The sequence below is a fragment of the Cervus canadensis genome, chromosome 4, assembly GCF_019320065.1.
Source record: "Cervus canadensis isolate Bull #8, Minnesota chromosome 4, ASM1932006v1, whole genome shotgun sequence".
Classification (NCBI taxonomy): Eukaryota; Metazoa; Chordata; class Mammalia; order Artiodactyla; family Cervidae; genus Cervus; species Cervus canadensis.
Window position 1 is genome coordinate 43,103,209 of NC_057389.1, and position 20,464 is coordinate 43,123,672.

The following is a 20,464-nucleotide window of genomic DNA, read 5'->3' on the forward strand; positions in this document are numbered from 1 at the left end:
TTCAGCACCCTTTTCACAGGCTAATTTTAGCAGCGATGCCTTTTCTGATGAGACCTGTCTACAGTGAAACCACAGAGCTACCCAGGTGGAAGCCACCCCCACCCTGGGTTCCCAGGGCAGTCCCCAACATTGCCAAGAAGCCTGTGGCTCCCAAGATCAAGGTGAAAATCACTCTGACTTGAAAGGCCACCATTATCAGTTCCCAAAGTCCAGTATTTCCTGAACTTTCAGTTCTCCTCTCTCCAGAAAACCACCCGCTGTAGTTTTATGAAATACTTCCATGTCTGAGGCCTCGTCTCCAGGCAGGACTATCAAAGAGGACCTCTTCTGATGGGCCAGACCCAGAGGACCTGCCCAGGAGGCCAACCAGGAACTTACCAGGCAGCATCCTCCTGGGGCCCGGGTGAGCCCCAACCTCACCCTGGGACCGGGCACCCTTAGCTGGTGGTATACAGCTTCTGGAGCATCAGTGCTGTGCGTGCTCACAGCTGCTGGCCCACACCCACAATCCGTCCTACAAACAACTGGAAAGCAGCCCATTTTCAGTGAACTTAGCGAGGTTCTGGAGTGAGGAGTGTGTAGAAAAAGGAAGAGTGGAGGTCTTCCTCCCTTTCAGGTCTGTAGACTGGAGGTAATGTCAGGCCGCAGAGGGATGAAGGGCCTCACGTCTCACCCTGTTTCTTGGGCAGGTGGTTGGGCTGGCCCTAAGACTGGTTACCAAATAGGCTCCAGCAAAGGCTGAAGTCTCAACCATCCCACCAGAAAATGTGAAAGGAGAAAGCATGAGAAATAAACTGGTCTCCTTTGACCTGAGTGGATACTTCTGTTCTGAGTTGTTCTGGCATCATGACCTTGTGACATGTAGGAGTCACAGCGGCACAAGGAGCACTCCGCCCTCCCAGCCCCCCAGCCTCCTTCAGTGTTCCCAGCAGGCGACAGAAGTGAGGTTCCTCGGCCAGGGAGGCCTGCAGAAGCCCTGGCTAGTGTCTCCTAGACTCACCTCTGCCCCCTGCAGGCCGTTGGTGGTATAAAAGTACCTGCTCTCCTGACACAAGGGGAACTGTCTGGAAAACCATTTCTGAAGGGATGCTGACGTGCCAGGCCCAGGACACCTAACAGCTCTCAGTGAGTAAGGCACAGATTTAGTTTTGTCAGTACACACTGCAGTCAGACTGGCATTCGGTCACTACTGCTGGTGCCTGGCTTCATGGGTCAGACAAAAGCCATCAGCAGCCTGGGGACCAGTCGTGGTGGGGGTGCTCGTCCTTCCTTCCCAGGCGTAAATCCGGGGCTCATCTGGATTCTGTTGGGCCAGAGCGCTGCTCCTCCTCTCCAGTCCATAGGGAAGTGTGCTCAGTGAGGAACCACAGCAACTTCTATCTTCCTGGCAGCGTCCTGATACAATGCCAAGCCACAGCCAGTGCGTGAAATCCTGGAATTCCAGCTACTAGACTGGGGAGTGCTCTGGTCTGTGGCACTGGCTGTAGCTCCCCCGGCCTCAGACACAAGACAGAGACACGAGCTCAAGACACGTAGTAGTTCTCCAGACCCCTGAGGAGGCACCTGAACGCTCCAGGAGCCTCAGACACAGTCAGGAGACCCCGCCCTGGAGAGATTCCATATGCATATGCGAGGGCAGGTTCCCAAGGATTTGAGGTCAGATCATGAACCAGCCTCCACCCGACACACCCAATAGCTGTACCCCTTCATGGGAAACCAGCCAGGCTTTTTTTTTTTTGCCTTTTCAAGTTTTTATTTTTATACATTTTTTTTGTATTAAAAAGAAAAGCATAATTACCACAAATTACAAACGACTAAAGCAGGACTAGAATAATGAATGAATCACTTCAGCCTGGAAAGCAGATACTCTCAATAATATTAATGTTATAATACAAGCTCATTCAAGTATTTTACATTTTTTTTTCCTTGTAAATGTGATATCCTAGCACATGGTAAAGATAATGTACTATGAGCATAAGGTGGAACCTTCTCCACAAAGCCAGATGACAAGTTTTCCTCTCCAGTCAGAATGGGCTGTATGTTCTGATCTTCTCTGCCTCTGCCATCAATGTGGCTGAAGGAGAGGGTGGGGCTGGGGCAAATCCTGGGACCCTCACACACGAGATACTTTGGGGTCCCATTTGGGAGGGTGACAGATGATCCAGACCACTCTACCCAGGCTTTTGGCAAAAAACCAGCCCACCCTCCCTAACTAGTCTTCTTTGCCCCTCCTCCCACTGCCAGGGCTTTCTGAGCAGCTTTCTTTTGTAAAATCAATCACCAGGAAAGGGGAGAGAAGAACTACAATAGAACAGAACAAAAACATAACAACTTTGACATGGGGGCTCCTTGCTGGGATCTGAGCCCCAGGGGTCCAGGCTGCGGCAGCGTCGGGCAACCCCTCTCTACCCGGAGTGCCTTTCCTCCCAGGTTCAGGAGACAGCGGGAGAAACCTGCCCCTGAGCAGAGCTGAGGTACACAGACCTTCTGATGTTTGAGGCCCAAAGGTCATGTTGGCGTGGACCCATCTCGGAAAGGTACAGGATGAACGGAAGGATTGGGACAGGCTGTTGCTTCTGTCTCAGATCTTGGATCCCCATGAAGGATGGTGGGTGTGAAGTGGCAAGCCCTGATGTCCTTTGCCACTCCTGGCATGCTTGTCACAGATACATCGGTCCTAAATTCAAGTGTCTTCAGAAAGTGAAGATGTAAACTACTCTTTGCAACATTAACTCCAAACATGTCACAAAAAAAAAAAAAAAGAAAAAAAAAGGAAGAAAAAAAGCCCCCCTCCCCATCCCCAGCCTGTATTGAGATGAAGTCCTCACCTCCCCACCCCAAAGGGGCTTCTTCTTTCTGGGGTGTCTGTGGGGAGGATCAGGGAGAGGATGGCAGCCCCCGGGCCTGGGAGTAAACTCTAGAGAACAGCCTTTCCCCACACCCTCAAGGCTTCCTTGTGACCCCAAACCCAGCAGAGGACAAACACTGAGGTTACTATGGTGCTGGAAACAGTACAGGGCCGAGCAACCTGAAGGAAAAGGGGTGATTAAGGGAAGGAGGAGGTCCAGGTGTCCGATGTGTGGTACATCATGGGGTGGGCACCGGGCTGGGCAGGGAGAGGCCTCAGATTCCACTGTCGGAGCACAGACCAGACACTCATCTTGGCTTTCGAGACAACCGGCTCACAGGAATGGAGATTGGCTTCCCCATACTGGGAGGGTACAGACTGGGGGCGGGCGGGGGTGGCACAGCAATGAGGTGCCCAAGACAGAAGACAAGCCCTTGCCAGCCTGAGATCCTGGCCCCTACTCCCAAATTTAGGGCCCAACAGAGGAAGCAGTTGAAAAGGTCTAAGAGTGAGCACATGAGCACCACCCCGGGGTGAGTGTGTCATCACGCCTGCACCCAGCCCCCAGCCCAGTCTGCGAAGGTCAGTCACGGGTCACTGTCCCTAGTTTTGGCTGCCAGGAGACCGACCACTCCACTAATCATCCGCAGCCCAAGACAAGCAGTCAGTGGCTGGAGAAGTGAAGACAGGTATACTCTATGTCCACATATACCTTCCTGCCGTGGGGCTTCTCCCACTGGCAGGATTCCCCATACCCTCATAGCCTCCTCATCACCTGTTCCTAGGCAGGGTCAACTGGAAGGTGGGCAGAGATGGCTTGCAGAGGGGTGACGCAAGATGGGGAAACCCACCCGGCCCACGGGAGGAGAACAGCATCTTTCTCCACCTTTTAAGAGACAAAGCCTCCTTGAGGTCTCAGAGCTCAATCAAGGGAACGCGAGAAATGTTTCCAGGCCTCAGCTGCTAAGTGTTCACCTTTCCCCTCTGAGGTGGGGGAAGATGGTCGGGCTGAGGACAAGTGTGTCCCAGATCCAGGCCAGTGCTGTCCTCCAGTAATCTGAAGCAAACTTGGCCTTGGGGTTCCAAAGGCAGGATGACGGGTGTCACGGCAGGACGGAGCCTGGCGAGAGGACAGCACGCAGAGCGAGGACACGACAGCGGCAGCAGGGTATGGACACAGGACGTCAGCTTCGAATGATGCGACAGCGGAGAAACTTTGGGCACGGCTCTGATCTGAGCCGCTCCCAACTCTCTTGCCTATAGGCAGGAGGTGCTGTACATGCAACTCAGTCAAGAGACAGATTCTAACCAATCCAGCCCAGGCACATCCAGAGAAGGTGGGAGCTCTTCAAGTTGACTCCACCGAGGAAAACAGGCATTTGGGTATTTCAGATTCCCACTCCACAATAAGGCAACTTTTAAAAAAATACTATTTCCAAGAACAAACAAAAAAAAAATTCCAAGAGTAGGGGAAAGACATCACTTTCTGTGGATTAGGTGGGGGTTTTCTGATGGTTTTTTTTGGTCTTTTATGGTCGATTTTGTCTTTTTTTTTTCTTTTCATTTTCCCAAGGATGGAAAGGTCAGAGAAAAATAAAATAAATCATCTTTCAATAGTCTTTTCTGGTATGAGCAGCGTCTGTCTGGGCTGGAGTAAGGGGCATGGGGAGAGGGGGATGGAGAGAGGCTGAAACCTTCCCTCACCCCCACTTCTAGATCCTTTGGTTTCCTCCTCCCAGAAGATGGCAGAAGGGTGTAACGGGGACAGCAGGGGGAGAACATGGTGATGGCAAGCCCCAGATGATCAAGGGGCTGGTGCTTGTAGGGCCCAGGGACGCTGCCAGAGCCTTCTATGAAACAGTGCTGGGCAATGGGGCCCACAGGGCCTTTTCGTGGGCTGCATAGTTGGCTTGAGGGGGAGCAGGAGGCAGCTGTGGATGGGGACCAGGGTTGCGGCCTACCAGCCGCGGGCAGGGCTGCAGAGTGATTTTGGTAATCCAGACAAACTATCAATAATTTAAAACTTGATATATATATATATATATATATATAAAAAAAATTTCCCCCCTTACCCTCCCCCCTTAGAAGAAGCTAGGATGTGAAGAAGAGTCATGGAGAGAGAAGAGGGGAGGGGGAGTGTGGAGGCTCCTGCCCAGGGGTACCTCTGATAGCCCAAATGGTAATACACATTGCTACTCAGCACGAAGGCCCATCCTAATGACTACAGGCCTGTCCCTTCTCTGTCCCCTCTCCTGGGACTGGGCATCCCCACAGACGCTCACCTACCCCCTCCATCCCTTCTCCCCCCAGAACCCCAGGGCTAAAGGGCTTTTCACTTTCCCAAAGTCTGTGTATCCGAGTGCTGGCTTGTCCATTTAGCATCTTCCCGGATGGGCTGGCCAGCAGGTGGTGTGGGGGGTTGGCTGGTGGTGGGTCTGCTGGAAGACTGGGAGGGGCACCGTTTCCTGCCCTCACTGCTGCCACCTCCTGCTGCCACTGGGTGTCGCTTGTGGTTGCCCTCCTCTCCCATGGGGGGCTGTAACAAGGAGGGAGTCACAGGTGATTAGGGAGCACTACCCACACCCCCTCCCTTGCCAGAGCTATTCAGAGACCCCCTACTTCCTACCTCCCAGTGTAGATAATAAATAGGTTTATAACCCTAAAAACTAGTCACTAGTTTTATTAAGCACATCTCCACGCCAAGATGCCAAAGCTTGTGCTGATTTGTGCACATTCACTCCCGGGGTCTACACCACCCACTGATGCAGACAGGACCATCTAGTTTCACAGATGACAACAGCGAGGCACAGAAAAACAATCTGCTGCCTAGGGGTCCAGAACTTTTAACTGGTAAAGACAAAATCTGAAACAGACCTATCTACCACTGAAGCCCAGACCTTTATCCATACATCTCTCCACTCCCCTTCTGGGAAGTGGCGGCTGCTCAGGAGATGGTACATGGAACGTGGCATGCAATACACTGACATGCCTCCACTCAGAAGGCCCAGAGACTCCTGGGGGCTGCCTCATGGCCCTAGAAAGGACACTGATCTCAAGAGTCAGACTGGGATCCAGTCTAGCCTCACCACTGCCAGAGGTTCTGTAACCCCAAGGTCACCTCTCCCCTTTCTGGGAGCCAAAGCTGAGCCCTCTTTAGGAGCCAAGGCTGAGCCCTTTCTGCTCGGCTCCCAACAGGTCTCCCTATTGGACGCCGCCCCCCCCCCCGCCCCCCCGCCCCGCTCCCAAAGGAGGAAGTCCTCAAGGATGGAAGAAAACGGACCCATCTTTTTGTCAGGACACCTGAGCAGTGCTGCCACTACCTCTCTGGCTGGCCATGGGCTCCTGATCATCCACTGCTGTAGTGATGACAACAATAACCCTGCCTGCTTCACTTTATAAAGGTTAAAAAGGTCAGAGCACAGTGTCTGACACACAATAAAGTCAAATGTTTTAATGTATGTGAAGACTATTACTTACTTCTATTTGTGCTTTTGCTAAAAGGTTTCAAGGGAGTAAGACGACTGGCATATCCCTACTACATTATAAACACTCTGAAGGAAAGAGTTTTACTTATCTCTGGAATCCCTGATACACTCAGGACAGAAGAGGAACCAACAGTCAGAACTCTGACCCACCACTGGATGTCACTGTTGAGTCAGTGCCAAGAAGTGGTGGGAGGAGCAAGGAAGAACTAGATTCCCTTTATATAGTTCTGGGGTTGGAACAGACCTCTCCCAGAAAGAATAAGAACATTTACCTAGGGTATTCATCCTGATCACCTCTAAATAGGGCATAGAGGCAAAGAGGGATGGAGATAAGACAGAAAGGGCATTATGATGGTTTAGCCATATATGGGAAAGGGAGTGAGGAGCAATCACAAACCCTCCAATGAGTCTTCACTGCCCACTTCTCACACCTTCTGTTTAAGAAACTTAAGGCCCAAATAGGGACAAGAAGGGTCCCTGGGCTAGTGGCCCAGCTGGGATCAAAACCCAGGTATCCAGATCTCTGGTCCAGCTTTCTTTCTAAGACAATCAGGGTGGGAAAGATGAGAGACATCCACTCACATCCACTCGGAAGTCTTCGAGACGTCGGAATTTGCCGAGGTATTCTTGAAGTTTGGGGTCAATGTCCAAATTTTTGGCTTTGGAATATTTCAAGAAGGCCCAGAACTTCTCTAGCCCATACAGCTGACCTGCAGGGAAAGAGGGAGGTAGAAAGAAGCTTGGACGCCGAGAGGAATAGAGAGGCTCCGAAGAGGGAGACATGATGTGATACAGACGAGCCCAGGGCTCACAGAGTCCCAACTCTGACTCTTACCCGCTTCGTAGTCCTTCACGGTTTCCTCCTGAAAGTCCTTAAATATATCCAGCCGGAACTTCTTCTCCAGGCCATAACTGTAGTATCGAAAAAGGCACTCCAAACCATATCTGTAGGAGAACACAAGTCAGTGAAATCAGGACAGTTTCTTTATCTGTAAAAAGGAAATACAACTGGATGACAGATGAACTATGAAACCATTTAAAATACATGGATTACTGAGAAAATGGTAAGTGTTCTCAGAGAAGGCTGGCATTTAATGCTAGTCTAAATGAGTCCAGCATTAAACGTTTGCCAGGGGTCCGCAAACTTGGGCCAAATGAACAACAGCCTTCTGCCCACACCCGTTTGCCTATGAAGTATCACTGGTTACTTTCTGCTGTATCTATTAATAGGACACTAGTTAAATAAATTATGGTTCATCTATACAGTAAGACTACATAAGTCATAAAAAAACCCAAGAAAGTTATTTACATATGGATATGGAATGATCTCTAAAATACAGCATTAATTAAAAAAGCAAGGTGCAAAATATTACCTAATAGAGACCATCTTTTACATGAACAAAAGAGGTGTGGGGAGAGAGGAGACTACACAGGTCTGTCCTTGCTTACGTAAGCAAAGTATTTTTAGAAAGAACTCACAAGATTCTAACAATACTGGCTGCCTGTGGGGAAAGGAACCAGATGGCCAGAAAACTAGGATGAGGAAGACTTCTCAACTATATGACCTTACGACTTCTTTCAATTTTGAATATATTACTTATTCAAAAGTACTAATTTTTCTTTTATAAAGTACATGAAATATATACACAATGGATTTCCTATCACAGTTCTGGAAGCGGACCCAACAAAGATATCCTCTCTCACCATCCCTCAAGCACCAGTTAGAGTCTTCGCCCCAATCTCACTCACCTGTAGCCTTCTTTGGCATCCTCCAGAGCCAGCTGCTTGAATTCCTCATACATCTTTTTGTTGAAGTGATCTCGAAGGAAGAAGGACCAGAAGCGGAAAAGAGTGTTCATCTCCTGAGACTGGCCAATGCCCAAGCGTTTTCGCTCTGATTGGGGAGGAAAGAGGAAAGATATGTTTTAGAGCCAGGCTGCCTGTGCTGTAGGGGACAAATGATCCTGTGGCTCAAAGACATCGGTTCTTTCTCCTCCCAATTCCCCTGCTCATCACCGTTAAGTCTCCGGGAAAGTATTTACTGATGACTAACTACTCTGCAGCAAGCCCTGCTGCTGGGCCTGGGGCCTGAACACCCCCAGAAGTAGGCGGCATCTGCTTCTGAAGCAGGCATTCTGGTCCACCTCTCCACCTCAAATATCACTGCTCTCAGTGTAGTTAGAACCAGGAAAAGCACAAATAAGTAATCCGTGCACTCAACAAATTACATTCATCATATCATCGTTACCAATCATTTTAGGAGTCCTACAATATTAAGTAAAAATGACACGTGCAAGGGAGGTTCAAGAGGGAGGAGACACGTATATACCTATGGCTGATTCATGCTGATGCATGGGAGAAACCAACACAATATTGTAAAGCAATTATCTTCCAATTAAAAATTTAAAAATATATATATATACACACACACAACACCAAAGAACAAGAAACAACAGATAAAGTTTTTAAAATCTGGTATCATTTAAAAATTAAGAACCTTCGTACTTCTAAGGACATGATCAACAAACAAGGTGAAAAGACAACCCACAGGATGGGAAAAATATTTACAAATTATGTTATCTGATAAGGGACTTAGAATAAAAACTCATTACAACTTAATAACAAAGACAAATAATTCAGTTAAAAAATAGACAAAAGATATGAATGGACATTTCTCCAAAGAAGGTATACAAATGGCCAATAAGCATATGAAAAAATGCTCAACATCATATCAAATAAAATAAAAACTATTACAGGATATCATTGCATACCCACTAGGATGGCTATACTCAAGAGGAAGACAACAGTAAGTGTCAGGAGGATATGGAGAAATCAGAACCCCCATAGACTGCTGTGAGTAATATAAAATGATCCCGCTACTTAAGAAAACAGTCTTGCAGCAGTTCCTCAAAACGTTACACAAAACTACCCTATCATATGACCCAGGAATTACACTCTTCCACTCAAGATAAATGAAAACCTATGTCCACACAAAAACATGTACAGGAATGTTCAAAGTAGCATTGCTCATGAAAAGACAAGGCAGAAATTTTGTCCATCAACTGACGAATGGATATACAAAAAAAAGGTGGTATCATACACAGAATGTTGTTTGATAATAAAAAGGCATTAAGTACTGACACACGGTACGACATAAATGAACCCTGAAATTATACGCTAAAGGAAAGGAGCCAGTCACAAAGGATCACGAGTTATATGAAGTCAAATCCATAGAGACAGTAGACTGGTGGTTGTGTAGGTCTGGGAGGAGTTGGGGAGGTGGAGGGATGGGGAACGACTAGTAAGGGGCACAGAGCTTCTAAGGTAACGAAAATGTTCTAAAATGGATTCTGGTGATGGATGCACAACTCAAATATAAAAGCCACTGAGTTTATACACTTAAAATAGGTGAATCATACAGTGTGTGAACTGTATTTCACTAAAGCTGTTATTACACACAGATACACACGAAGAGGGAAGTAAGGTAGATGAATCAAGCATTGAGCAGCCATGTTTTGCTGAATAAAAGGGGGCTGAGTGACCAGTAACTCTAAGTGAGCATGGCTCTGAGCATCTTTAGAGACAACCCAAGAGAAACCTACAGTTAAAAGGTTATCTCCTTTTGTGGTAAAAGGAAACATGTGAGATTCTAGAGAGGGTCTCTCCTTACATTCTCATCCAGACTAGGGGTTAGCCATCTTTTTTTCTGTAAGGGGCTAGAGAGTAAATATTTTAGGTTTTGCAGGTCACATATGGTCTCTGTCATAAAGTCTCACCCTCCCCACCCCTACCTAAGAATGTTAAAACAAAAACTGTTCTTAGCTCCAGGGCAGTACAAAGGCAGGCTGCTGGCTGGATTTGGTCAACAGGCCATCATCTTTCTGGAGAATATATGCTGTCTCATGCATATTTGTTTGTGACATCGATGGTTTCACCAGAAACAGGAAAGAAAACGCCTGATTTTTCTAATATCAATAGAGAAAAATCGAGGAACAGGAATATTCTAAGCACCAGATCCTCTTTGCCTCCTATATTCCAAAACTAACTTCAGTCCTTCCTACTATGTTATGTCACTTCTTGCTCTGAGGCTAGAGAGAACAGTCACCTGCTCCACCAGCCCTTATACTCTGGATCTCAGTAGTGGCCCAGGAAGCTCCGCCCTCTCCCCCTGTGCTTCTTACCATTAAGGCAGCGCCTACGATACTTGTGGTAGACGTGTTGTGTGAAGCCGTTTTCCTTCAGCAGCTCGTGGGAAGGATGTTGGAACTTGGGCAGCGACTGAGGGGTACAGCCATAGCTGCCAACTGCAGGCGTGCCTTCTGAGGGGCTGGAGCTGCAGATACCATGAAACAGAGTGTCACCAGGTTCCCCAGAGCAGCCAACCATCAGATAGGAGGGGTCCCTCTGGTTCCTTCCAGCCGTCAACATCCAGCCTCTCAGTGTAACAAAGAGGCCCAGGTACTGTACTAGATCCTTAATTAACCATATGCATGGATCTCACTTATAAGCATGGGTGTCTCACTTACTCAATCAACCTTTGGATTTTTTTTTTTAACAGCAAGACACTGGGGCTCACAGACTGGGAGTCTTGCCCTGTCACAAAGCTAATATTTAACATCTCAGATCTGTACAATGCCCAAATATGAGCTTTTAGCTGTTTATTTATCCCATGTTAACATTTAACTTTCCTTGCCGAGCTGTAATGGGTTAACCCATCCATATTTTTTGTAAAACCACCACCTACCTATCTTTGCAGGGAATAAATAAGAGTGCATAGGTCAGTGGCTCCCAAACCTGCTCTGGAATTCAGAACACTGGGGTCATTTTCCTGGGAATAAATAAAAAGGAATCCAGGCCCAACCCCCAGAAGCTGCTCCAGCAGACCTAGGGTGCAGAATCTCAGAATTCTTTTATTCAACTCCTGAGCTATCCTGAGGAAGGCAGCAGATATGCATGTCTGAAATCAACTGAGCTAACCTCCCATGAGAATACCACGCAGCCACCACACTTCAGAAAGCAGCCTTCCTCTCCCGAGGATCTGGATTAAGCTCTCTAGACTACTCGTGGTTTTTTTGGATTTGGATGAGGGCCCCCTTCCTTAAATTTCCCTTCATTTGCAAACCAAAGAGGTATTCTCGTCTTGGTCTCATCACTGTCACCGCTCTGCTGCCCTCCCTGCGGTCAGCCTGTCGCCCTTTCCCAGGGCCCACACCTGATGGAAGCAGTCCGGGGCCTGTGTTCACGGGAATCCATCACCCAGCCCACGTGACTCTCCAAAGGTGGGTTCGAGCTGTGTCTTGTCTTCCTTTTCCGAGGTGTCTGCAAAGGTCAGTGTGGGATTTGTTAATATACAGTCATACTCATATGACTCTGAGGAGCATCAAGTATTTGTAGGATTACGATACCCTCCTAAAGTCTGAGTTATCTCCCAATTTACAAAGCATCTTCATATCTAGTCTCACGTGATGCCCACAGCTGAAGGAGGAACTGGCACACCTACCTGACAGGTGACACAACTGAGGCTTGCGGGGATGTGACCTGCTCAAGGACCTGCTGAGTTCTTATCAGGGCTGCATGGGGCCACCGCTCCCACCCCCCACTCCACACTGCAGATGAGGTCACTCAGTCCCGGTGGGCCCACTAGCCTAAGAATACAGAGCAGGTTGTGGGGGGCGGGGAGGTGGGATGTGGTACTTTCTTAGCTCAAGACAAGGGAGAGAAGCAGAGCCCCGGAAGGCAGTCAAGTTGAGCCCAGGACCTAGTGGCTCAGCATCAACGCCTCACCTTAGCATCCAGTGTCCGACCTTCCTTTACCACTGGATAAAACCGTGATGTCTGGCTTGAATCTTTGAGCTGCGGTGTCCGGGGTGTGCGGGGGGTCCTGGCATTGCGGTAGTTTGGCGACTCTGGGACAGTGGTTGGTAGAGAGCGGGCGATGGTGGAAGGCTCGGGAGCACCAAACAGCTTATTAGCCAGGGCATCAGTGGGAACTGTAGAAGCAGAGTGGAGACCTGTGACTCACTGTGACAGCATCAGTGAGCAGAGGTAGGCCTGTGACTGCCTGTCTCAGGAAGCCCTCCGACAGCTCCAGACTGTCCCACTCAGGCCAGGGTGGCAGGGTCATCTCTCACCTTGCTGGAAGCGAGGTGGTCCAGGAGGGACCTCCTGGTTGGGATCCACAGGGGGCTCAGGGGTTAGCGTGTCAAACTGCTCCCGACTGATCATATTGACTTTCTTGAAGTTCTCAACTTCTTGCTATAGAGGACACAAGATGGGTGGGGGAAAGAGGCTGGTAAGAGGACTGCCCTAGCCTGTTTTAGGAATCAAGACAGACAGGAAGTTGAAGAGGGCAGTTCCCACGTCCACATACGTGGAATTCTGGTCCCTGGGCTCTCAGCTGCCCATCACCATGCCTCAACTCCAGGTGCCCAGGCTTGAGAGTGCTCACCCAGCAGGGCTGAAGACTTGCCCAGCCCTCCCTGCAGCAGCACTGAGGTCAGAACTCCAGCCCCCCGGAACCTGCTATAGCCTCCCCTCCCCAACTCTCTTCCTGCAATTCTCTCGTCTCGAAACACATTACTACTACCACTCACTACAGAGGCTCACCAGAAGCTGACTAACCACCATACACATCCACTCTGTAAAATGCCTACAACGCCAGTTTTGACTGGGCAGCAGTGAGTTTTTAAAAGACCTATCTTTTCTCCATATTCCACACTCAAAAGCAAGTTCCTCAAAAGACCTTTAAACTTTAATACATGCATAAATATTTAATAATAGAAATGACAATCCAATCTTATTCTTCACAAAAGTGTCTAGCCAACCTCTGAAATTAAATGCGGGTGATCAAGAAGCAGGATGATCACCTCTCACATGGGCAGTTTACAGCGTTTATACACTTCTTCTCATTCTTAATGCCCCCCTCAAGCAGTGTCAATCATCACCCCCTTTTATTAGATGAGGGTGCTGAGGTTCTGTGCCCAAGGTCGCGCGCTTGTCAGCTTTCCTCTGCCTCACGTCACAGGCACCCTAGGCCCCCACCACTATGCCCAAGGCTCACCTTGATCTGGGAATACTCGGGTTCGAACTTCTCAGTCCACAGGTCCTGCTCGTAGTAGAAGAGCCCATCATTAATGACCTTGGCCAGCTCAGCACTCATCTTGGCACGAGAGGTATGGTTGCCAGTGCGGTCGCCCCCCGGGTGCCGGCGCATGTAAGGTGGTGTCTGAGTGACAATGAGGATTTTGTTGACATCCCGGTCATCAATCTCATAGTCAGAGTCCTCATCAGACCAGGCGGTAAAGGTGTTCTTCCGCCCATCCATCTGCTCCATTTCCTCGTCAAACAGGAAATCCAGTTCCTCTTGCTCATCTTGATCCTTGGACATCAGCTGCTGAGACGGCAGATGCTGAGGCAGAGTGGTCGAGTGAACAAACCTGGGCTCCTCCGACTTCTAAAATAGGGGGAAACCAAAGAGAGACAGAATCACCGGTAAGTCCTTAGACCAGGCTGTCACTGTCCTGAGAGAAGCCCTGACCCCTCAACACGGGACTTTTACATCTGATAATGACACCAAGTCACAGCTGTCAGCACTGGAGTCACTCACAAAAAAAGGATGTCCCACAGGACTCTGGGTTTCTCCACTCACAGTGCACATCAGTCATTCACAAACAATGAGGCGACAAGTTCCCTTTATGTATGAAGTGCACTCTCATTTACCTAAATACACACCCCTCCACAGCACCTGGCCTCCAAGTGGGTACATGAAGAAGTTCAATAGGCTAATTCATCCATTTCTCCATCCCCAACTCCTCCCAATAAGTTGGAAGCTTCATCAGGCAAGAACCACAGCTGCCTTGCCTTCCATTATACCCTCAGAACTTAGATTGCGACCGAACAACAGCCCGTGTTCAACTATTTGCTAAATGGATAAGAACCCACTGGTACCAGGCCCTGTGAACATGACCAGGTCCTTGAACTTAGGGAGCTCACAGTTTAGTGGTAGAAAAAGTCAACCAACCAACCAGCTGCAATGTGATGGTAAAGACTATAAATAGGCCTCGTGGGAGTACTTAGGGAGGAGCACTTAGGCAATTGGGGGTGGGAATGGGGACACTCAGGGAAGGCTTCTGTGAAGAAGTGATTATGAAAGGGCCCGTTTAAGTAAGCCAGGTGAAGGCAGGGACAAAGACTGTAAGAGGCAAAACAGACAAAAACCCAAAAACACAGCATGTCCCAAAGGCAAGAGAAAAAACAAGACTCCTTTCAGCCAAAACAAAGTATTTCAGAGTGTTGATAGGCTGAATTTATCTGAAAGTTTTTGGAGGTAAAACATCTGTTTACCTCACAGAACATATTTAAACAGTAATTTCCTGCTGTGCCAAAAAAACCTTTCTGTATAAATCTTAAAACTATTCTCTTTTACAAGGGTCACGGTAGGCCAGGTGGAAGTGGAGGGCTCTAATCCTGGAATGGGGGCTAAGTGTGGCTTTGGAAAGGCCTTTCCAAAGCCTTTGCAGTCTTCAGGACTGAACTGAACCTTGTCAGGTCCTTGTCCACTTACTACCTTGTCCTCACAATTCTAGCCTATCTGACACTTCTTGAACAACCAGAACAGACAGGGAAGTTGGGGGTGTGGGGGCAAGAAGGAGATGAGGGAGTTGATCACAGTGATACAGTGGAAAAGGGGCACAGAATTCCACAGACCCAAAGTCCAAGGTCATCTATCAGGTCTCCTCTCAAGGCCTAGACCAAGGTATCCAAAGAAGGGATGGCTGTGGGCAGGTGAATGGAGTAGAAGTTTGCTCCTCAAATTTTAGTTTGAGATTGAAACACTTCTCTAACAGAGGACTACGTGTGAGCTACTCATATACTGGTCTACTATTTCTAGAGCAACCTAACCCCCCCTTCCTTTCAGCCTAAGATAAAGTGAGGCCTTCAGATATTAGAGAAGTTTCCCAAGATCACCAGCCAGCAATGACAGAAGACCTGTCTGTGTTCCAGTCTAGACTCTAACTCTCCAGGCCATGGGTCTGCTCCTTCTCCCTTCCCTTTTCAAAGGATTTGATGGAGTTATATGTGAGCTTGTGAGGACAAATTCAGGGGGAAGGCGCTAAATAATGCAGCCACAAGGACTTAGATGAGACAAAAAGGACAGCCAAAGGACTTCCCTGGTGGCCCAGTGGCTAAGACTTTGCTTCCACTGCAGGGGGCACGAGTCTGATTCCTGGTAGGGAACTAATAGCCCACATGCCACACAGAAGGGCCAAATAAGCCCCCAAACAACCCCCCCCCCAAAAAAAATCAAACAAAAAAAACCCAGCCAAGTATTAAGAAACATTTAATTTTCAATGAGACTGCTGCCAGAGGCTGCATGATCTCCTCCTGTGAAAAATACCACTCAGGAACTACAGAGCGAGGGCTGTCATGAGGGGTGATCCACTGGAAATAGAAACAGGCCATATCAGCCTTCCTGCACTCACTGGTGACCTGCGGCTTACATCACAACCCTGAACCACCTGGCCTGACTGCTACTCCCTTAGAACACAGAGCTCTGTGCCTATGTGATACCCGTTCCGCACTCTCCAGCCTAAGCCCCTAGAATCCAGGATAGGGACAGGCCTCACCCACCTTGGGTCGTGCTGGAGAGGGCCGAGGCCTTTTCTTCACTTCAATCCAGTTCTCAGAATCCAGGTCGGGGAGGCTGGCGGACAGGCCCTTGGGCAGTGTCTTTAGGTTGCTGACCTCCTCTGTTTTGGTTGGCACTGGAGTGACCGCACGGGGAGAGCCAGGCGCTGACTCTGAAGGGTGGAAAGGGGAGGTCCTCATCCCACCAGCCCTCCTCCTGATGCCAGCTCTGAGCAGGACTGCTGGCCGGAAGACAACAGCAAAAGGGAGGCATCCACATGCCAGCAGGGTACCTACCTGTCTCTTTCTGGTAGTGCTGGCGGGGCACAAACTCTGGGCAGTTGAGAAGCTGGGAGAAATCCGTCTGGGAATAATCCACTATCGGGGGACCAGGAAGAGGCCATTTCTCTGGCTCCTCCCTCCTGCGTACTTTTTCCTCAACGATCTCCACCACTTTGCTGTCCTTTAGGGCCTGTAGGGGAGGAGGTGAGAGAAGATGTAGAGGGAAGACATGGACAGACCGAGATCTTGGAAGCTGGGGTATGACTGAGCCCCATGAGCTCAGCGCAAAGTCCAGAGTTGGCAGGAGTATAAGAAAACTGGCCCCATCTTCCACAGCCAGCAGACGAGTGAGATGTTCAAACTTATAAGAGGTACCAACATGCAAAACACACTTGCCCTTTGACCCTGCCATTCTACTTCCAGGAATCAATCCCAGGGAAATACTTGTACCAACAGGTGACAACATGTATAAGATATGGATAAAAGGCCATTCACAGCAACACTGCCTGCAAAAGGAAAAACTGGGAACTACCTAAACTTGCCACTACACAGGCAATTTAAACCAATTATGGCCATCCATTCAACCCAACACAACTCAGGCTTAAAAATTAGCTTCAAATGTGTTGAGGTGGTTAACAGTCACAAAAACCAGGTCTAGGTCAATGAGTTTAAGATTCCACTGATGCTGGAATTCTTAAGTAAAAACATGCAAATGCACACAAATTTTTCTAGGATTCACAGGTAAAGGGCTACAGGTATCTATCTCTGGGGAAAGGGGGTGAAGTAATGGGGAGTAGAGAAGAGTTTTCTTTTCAAATTCTTTTAAATGGAAAAAAAAAACATTCCAACATGTGACAACATACTCTGTTGGTGAGGCTGGGGAAAGAGGCATTCTCATACACTGCTGGTGAGACTGCAGAAAGCATACCCACTAGAAAGGGAATCAGGTAACAGCTAGCAAAATTATATAGGCATGTGCCCTTCAGTTCAACCATCCCACTCCTACACCAAAGACACACTGGCTAAACCACGAAAAGATATATATACACAACTGTAAATAAGAACGAGGAGTATCTTTCTTTTACCACTACCACTACTAAGTGGCCAGCTCCCAGATACATTAAGTGAAAGCAAAAAATGGTGAAGAAATACATGTTACCATTCATCTAAGAAAGGGTAAGTATATAATACAGAGAGGCATTTACTTATTTCTTTTTTAATGCGGGGATTCAAAAAAGTTTGTTTATAGTAAAAGGGGAAAAAGTATTAAGAAAATCTTTTAAGTTGGACTTTCAACATAACCATTTGCCTTTGGAACCACATAAATATTTTTTATAAATGTAAAACAAGTAAGAAATTAGGGGTAAGAAAGCATACCCAAAAATGTGAGAGCAAAGCAAAATTACTAAAACTAATATGTACACAACCACACAAAAATTATTTCAACTAAATAGTCACTGACCGTAAAAATGGGGAAAAAAAATTTTTAGAAGTAGGAGTGGTACTGTAAGCATAATGTGTAGAGTAAAACAAATGAAGAGTTTATGTTGATGTTTGGAATCAGGATTTTTGGCATGGGAGAAAGTAATAGTTACAAACATAAAAGATCCTTGGGTTAAGTAAAGACACTGTAGAAATATTAACAGAAAATATCAATGTAATCTCATGATGTATTAAAAAAAAAAAAAACAACCAATCGTAGCAATAAACACCCTATAATTCAGGCTGTGATATCTAAATATCAGAATTACCATTTCCCCAAAATAAAGGACCTAGAGTGTCTTAAAGAAAAAAAAAGGCCTTTCCAGATCTGAGGCAACAAAAGTACAAGATGAACCAAGGTCCCACTGGCAATGATTTGATTGAGCATAATAACTACAATAAATGAAACAAACTGCTTGAATCTACTAGTCTGTAACGATACTAAAACAAAAACACAAACTGAAACCTTACCAGTTACCTTTGAAGGTTATTAGCGATCAGCTCATAATTTTGAGAATTGGTTAACAAAGGAAAAGATCAAGCACTTAACTGCCCTTCCTGTACAAACTACACGCTGCTTTTTTTTTCACATGCTTCTTGGTAACCAAATAGCTGATAAGGCAAAGTACCTCCTTAAAGAGTTATTCCAGCAAACAAATACAGACAGACAGATAGAACATAAACATTTTATAGTTTCTAATGAAGTAACAGGTAATGACTTACAGCTTATATGACAAAAAAGAGAACCAGGTGAAGCATTCATTAAGTGCCACCTGAGAGAATATATCACTATCTATAAAGTATTCTCCACAAGGAGGGAGAAAGGAAGAAAAAAACCTGAATCTGATCAGGCCTCTCAATCACTAATTTACAAAAAATCTGGAATATGGAACATGTAAAATGTACCACTGTGTCCTATGGAAAATTCTACAAGCTGTATAATCTAGCATTCCAACAAAAAACTGCAAGGGAAGAGAGAGAGGAAGAGATATCCTAAGACAATGTATTGATCTTATTTGGATCCTGATTCACAAACTACTGAAAGAAAACTTCTGAAATGGGGGGTGAATTGGCAACTGAACAAACATTTGGTGATATTAAAGAATCATTAATATTTTTACATGCAATAATGATAATAGTGAGTACTTTTCTTTAACAGGTCTTTATCTTTTGGAGATAAATTAACTGAAACATGGATAAAATGTCAGATACTGGAGATTTTCTTCAAAGTAATCTGGGAAAGGAAACAGATGAGGAGATAGACGGAATAAGACTGCCATGAATTGATAGCTGCTGAGACTGGGTAATGGGCTCATTACACCACTGGATTGACTTTTATAAATCTTCCATGTCTGATGTCTTCCATGATAAGGAGTGAGCGAGAGAGGGGGAGGAAGGTGAGATAGAGAAGGGAAGGGAAGGGGAGGAGGAGAGAGAGGGAGGGAGAGAGAGAGAGGCTGGCCAAGCCTTGGAATCTTAGCACAAGTAATGAGATGAGGACTCTTCTGGGGTTCCTGGGCTTGACCCAAACTCCAGCTCCTTAAGTAAGGATCTTTCTTTCCCCTCCACCCCAGCCCCAGGGAGGGAGACATACCGCAAAGATGAGTGAAATGTCAGTGGTAAGGGCCTGCACTCGGTGGAAGGACGCAATAAGTGTCATGGGAAGGAAACCGTCAGCATCCATTTTTCGTCGCAGGAAGAAGTCTCGCTCTAAATTGTCCACGCTGAAGTAGTATTCACTAGGTGGAGGGGAGAAGTGTGATTGCTCCATCATGTGAGAATATGCCTTCTTTGTTCTGTACATTCCAGGAACCTCACACAGCCTCCGACCAACCCTGTCCCTCTGTATTTACAATCTTAAAGGCTGGAAAGAGATGATGTTATCCTCCCATGGCTCCCTAACCTTGGGTCAAACTGTCACCCTCTGCCCTTCAGCCTCTTGGTATACCTGACAAGCTCCTCATCCTTTAAAACCCAGTCCCAATACTGTTGGTCACTTTCTCTTCTGCTCCTAAACTGCTTATCACACTCTATTGCAACGAGCTCGTTCCTTGTATGGCTCCCCCCACCTGACTGAAAGACAGTCCATTAGAGAGGTTAGGAGTTAAGGTTTTGCAAGTCAGACAGGAACAGACTGAAACCTGTGCCTTGCCACTTATTAGTTGGGCAAGTTACTGGGCCTGTTTACTTATCAATAAAAAAGGGATAAAACCCAGTTCATAAAAATTAAATAGGTAACTCCATAACCAAGTAAGAGAATGCCTATGAAGCTGAGCACTGAGCCTCATCAATGAGAACTCAGTGTCTATTAGCATTCTGACAACGCTGCCATTACAAACAGAGGCCCAACGGGAACAGACTCTAGACATTTTCTTTCCTTTTAAAAACACTAACTGATTAATTTTTAAAACAGAAGTGCAGTTCCCTCAAATTATCTTTTTTACCTCCAGCCAGAGGCAGCAACCACTGTGATCCCCAGAAGGGCCTGCACAGCCCTACTCCGTCCTTGGGCACCCCCAACCCCACTGTGTCTCCAGAAGGAAGTCGCCCAGACACTCACATCTGGCGTTTGATGTAGTCTTTAAGCAACTCCTGGTCCACGCTGTAAAGCTCAGTGCTGCTGACATTGTCAAAATAGTAGGTGATGTTGTTCATGTACTTGGGGGTGCGAGGCCCCTCCGCACCATCGAACTTTCGGTAGCCAAACTGGTAGTCAAAATGGGCTATGGGGGGAACAGGC

General features: G+C 47.2%; 1 protein-coding gene across 4 annotated transcripts in view; it reads right to left on the reverse strand.

Moving 5' to 3' along the window:
• Window positions 1-1,726: 1,726 nt before the first annotated feature.
• Window positions 1,727-20,464, reverse strand: part of LARP1 (La ribonucleoprotein 1, translational regulator) — an 85,131-nt gene continuing 66,393 nt past the window's right edge. For all 4 annotated transcript variants that reach the window (XM_043464884.1, XM_043464882.1, XM_043464880.1 and 1 more), the window contains exons 7-19: window positions 20,285-20,447; window positions 19,319-19,463; window positions 16,258-16,432; window positions 15,964-16,133; window positions 13,394-13,786; window positions 12,465-12,588; window positions 12,118-12,323; window positions 11,546-11,652; window positions 10,515-10,666; window positions 8,083-8,227; window positions 7,169-7,278; window positions 6,916-7,043; window positions 1,727-5,384 (exon numbers count right to left, since the gene is read on the reverse strand). In XM_043464884.1, coding sequence (XP_043320819.1) covers window positions 5,181-5,384; window positions 6,916-7,043; window positions 7,169-7,278; window positions 8,083-8,227; window positions 10,515-10,666; window positions 11,546-11,652; window positions 12,118-12,323; window positions 12,465-12,588; window positions 13,394-13,786; window positions 15,964-16,133; window positions 16,258-16,432; window positions 19,319-19,463; window positions 20,285-20,447 — 2,222 coding nt within the window. In that variant the 3' untranslated portion in view covers window positions 1,727-5,180. The remainder of the gene's footprint in view (window positions 5,385-6,915; window positions 7,044-7,168; window positions 7,279-8,082; window positions 8,228-10,514; window positions 10,667-11,545; window positions 11,653-12,117; window positions 12,324-12,464; window positions 12,589-13,393; window positions 13,787-15,963; window positions 16,134-16,257; window positions 16,433-19,318; window positions 19,464-20,284; window positions 20,448-20,464) is intronic.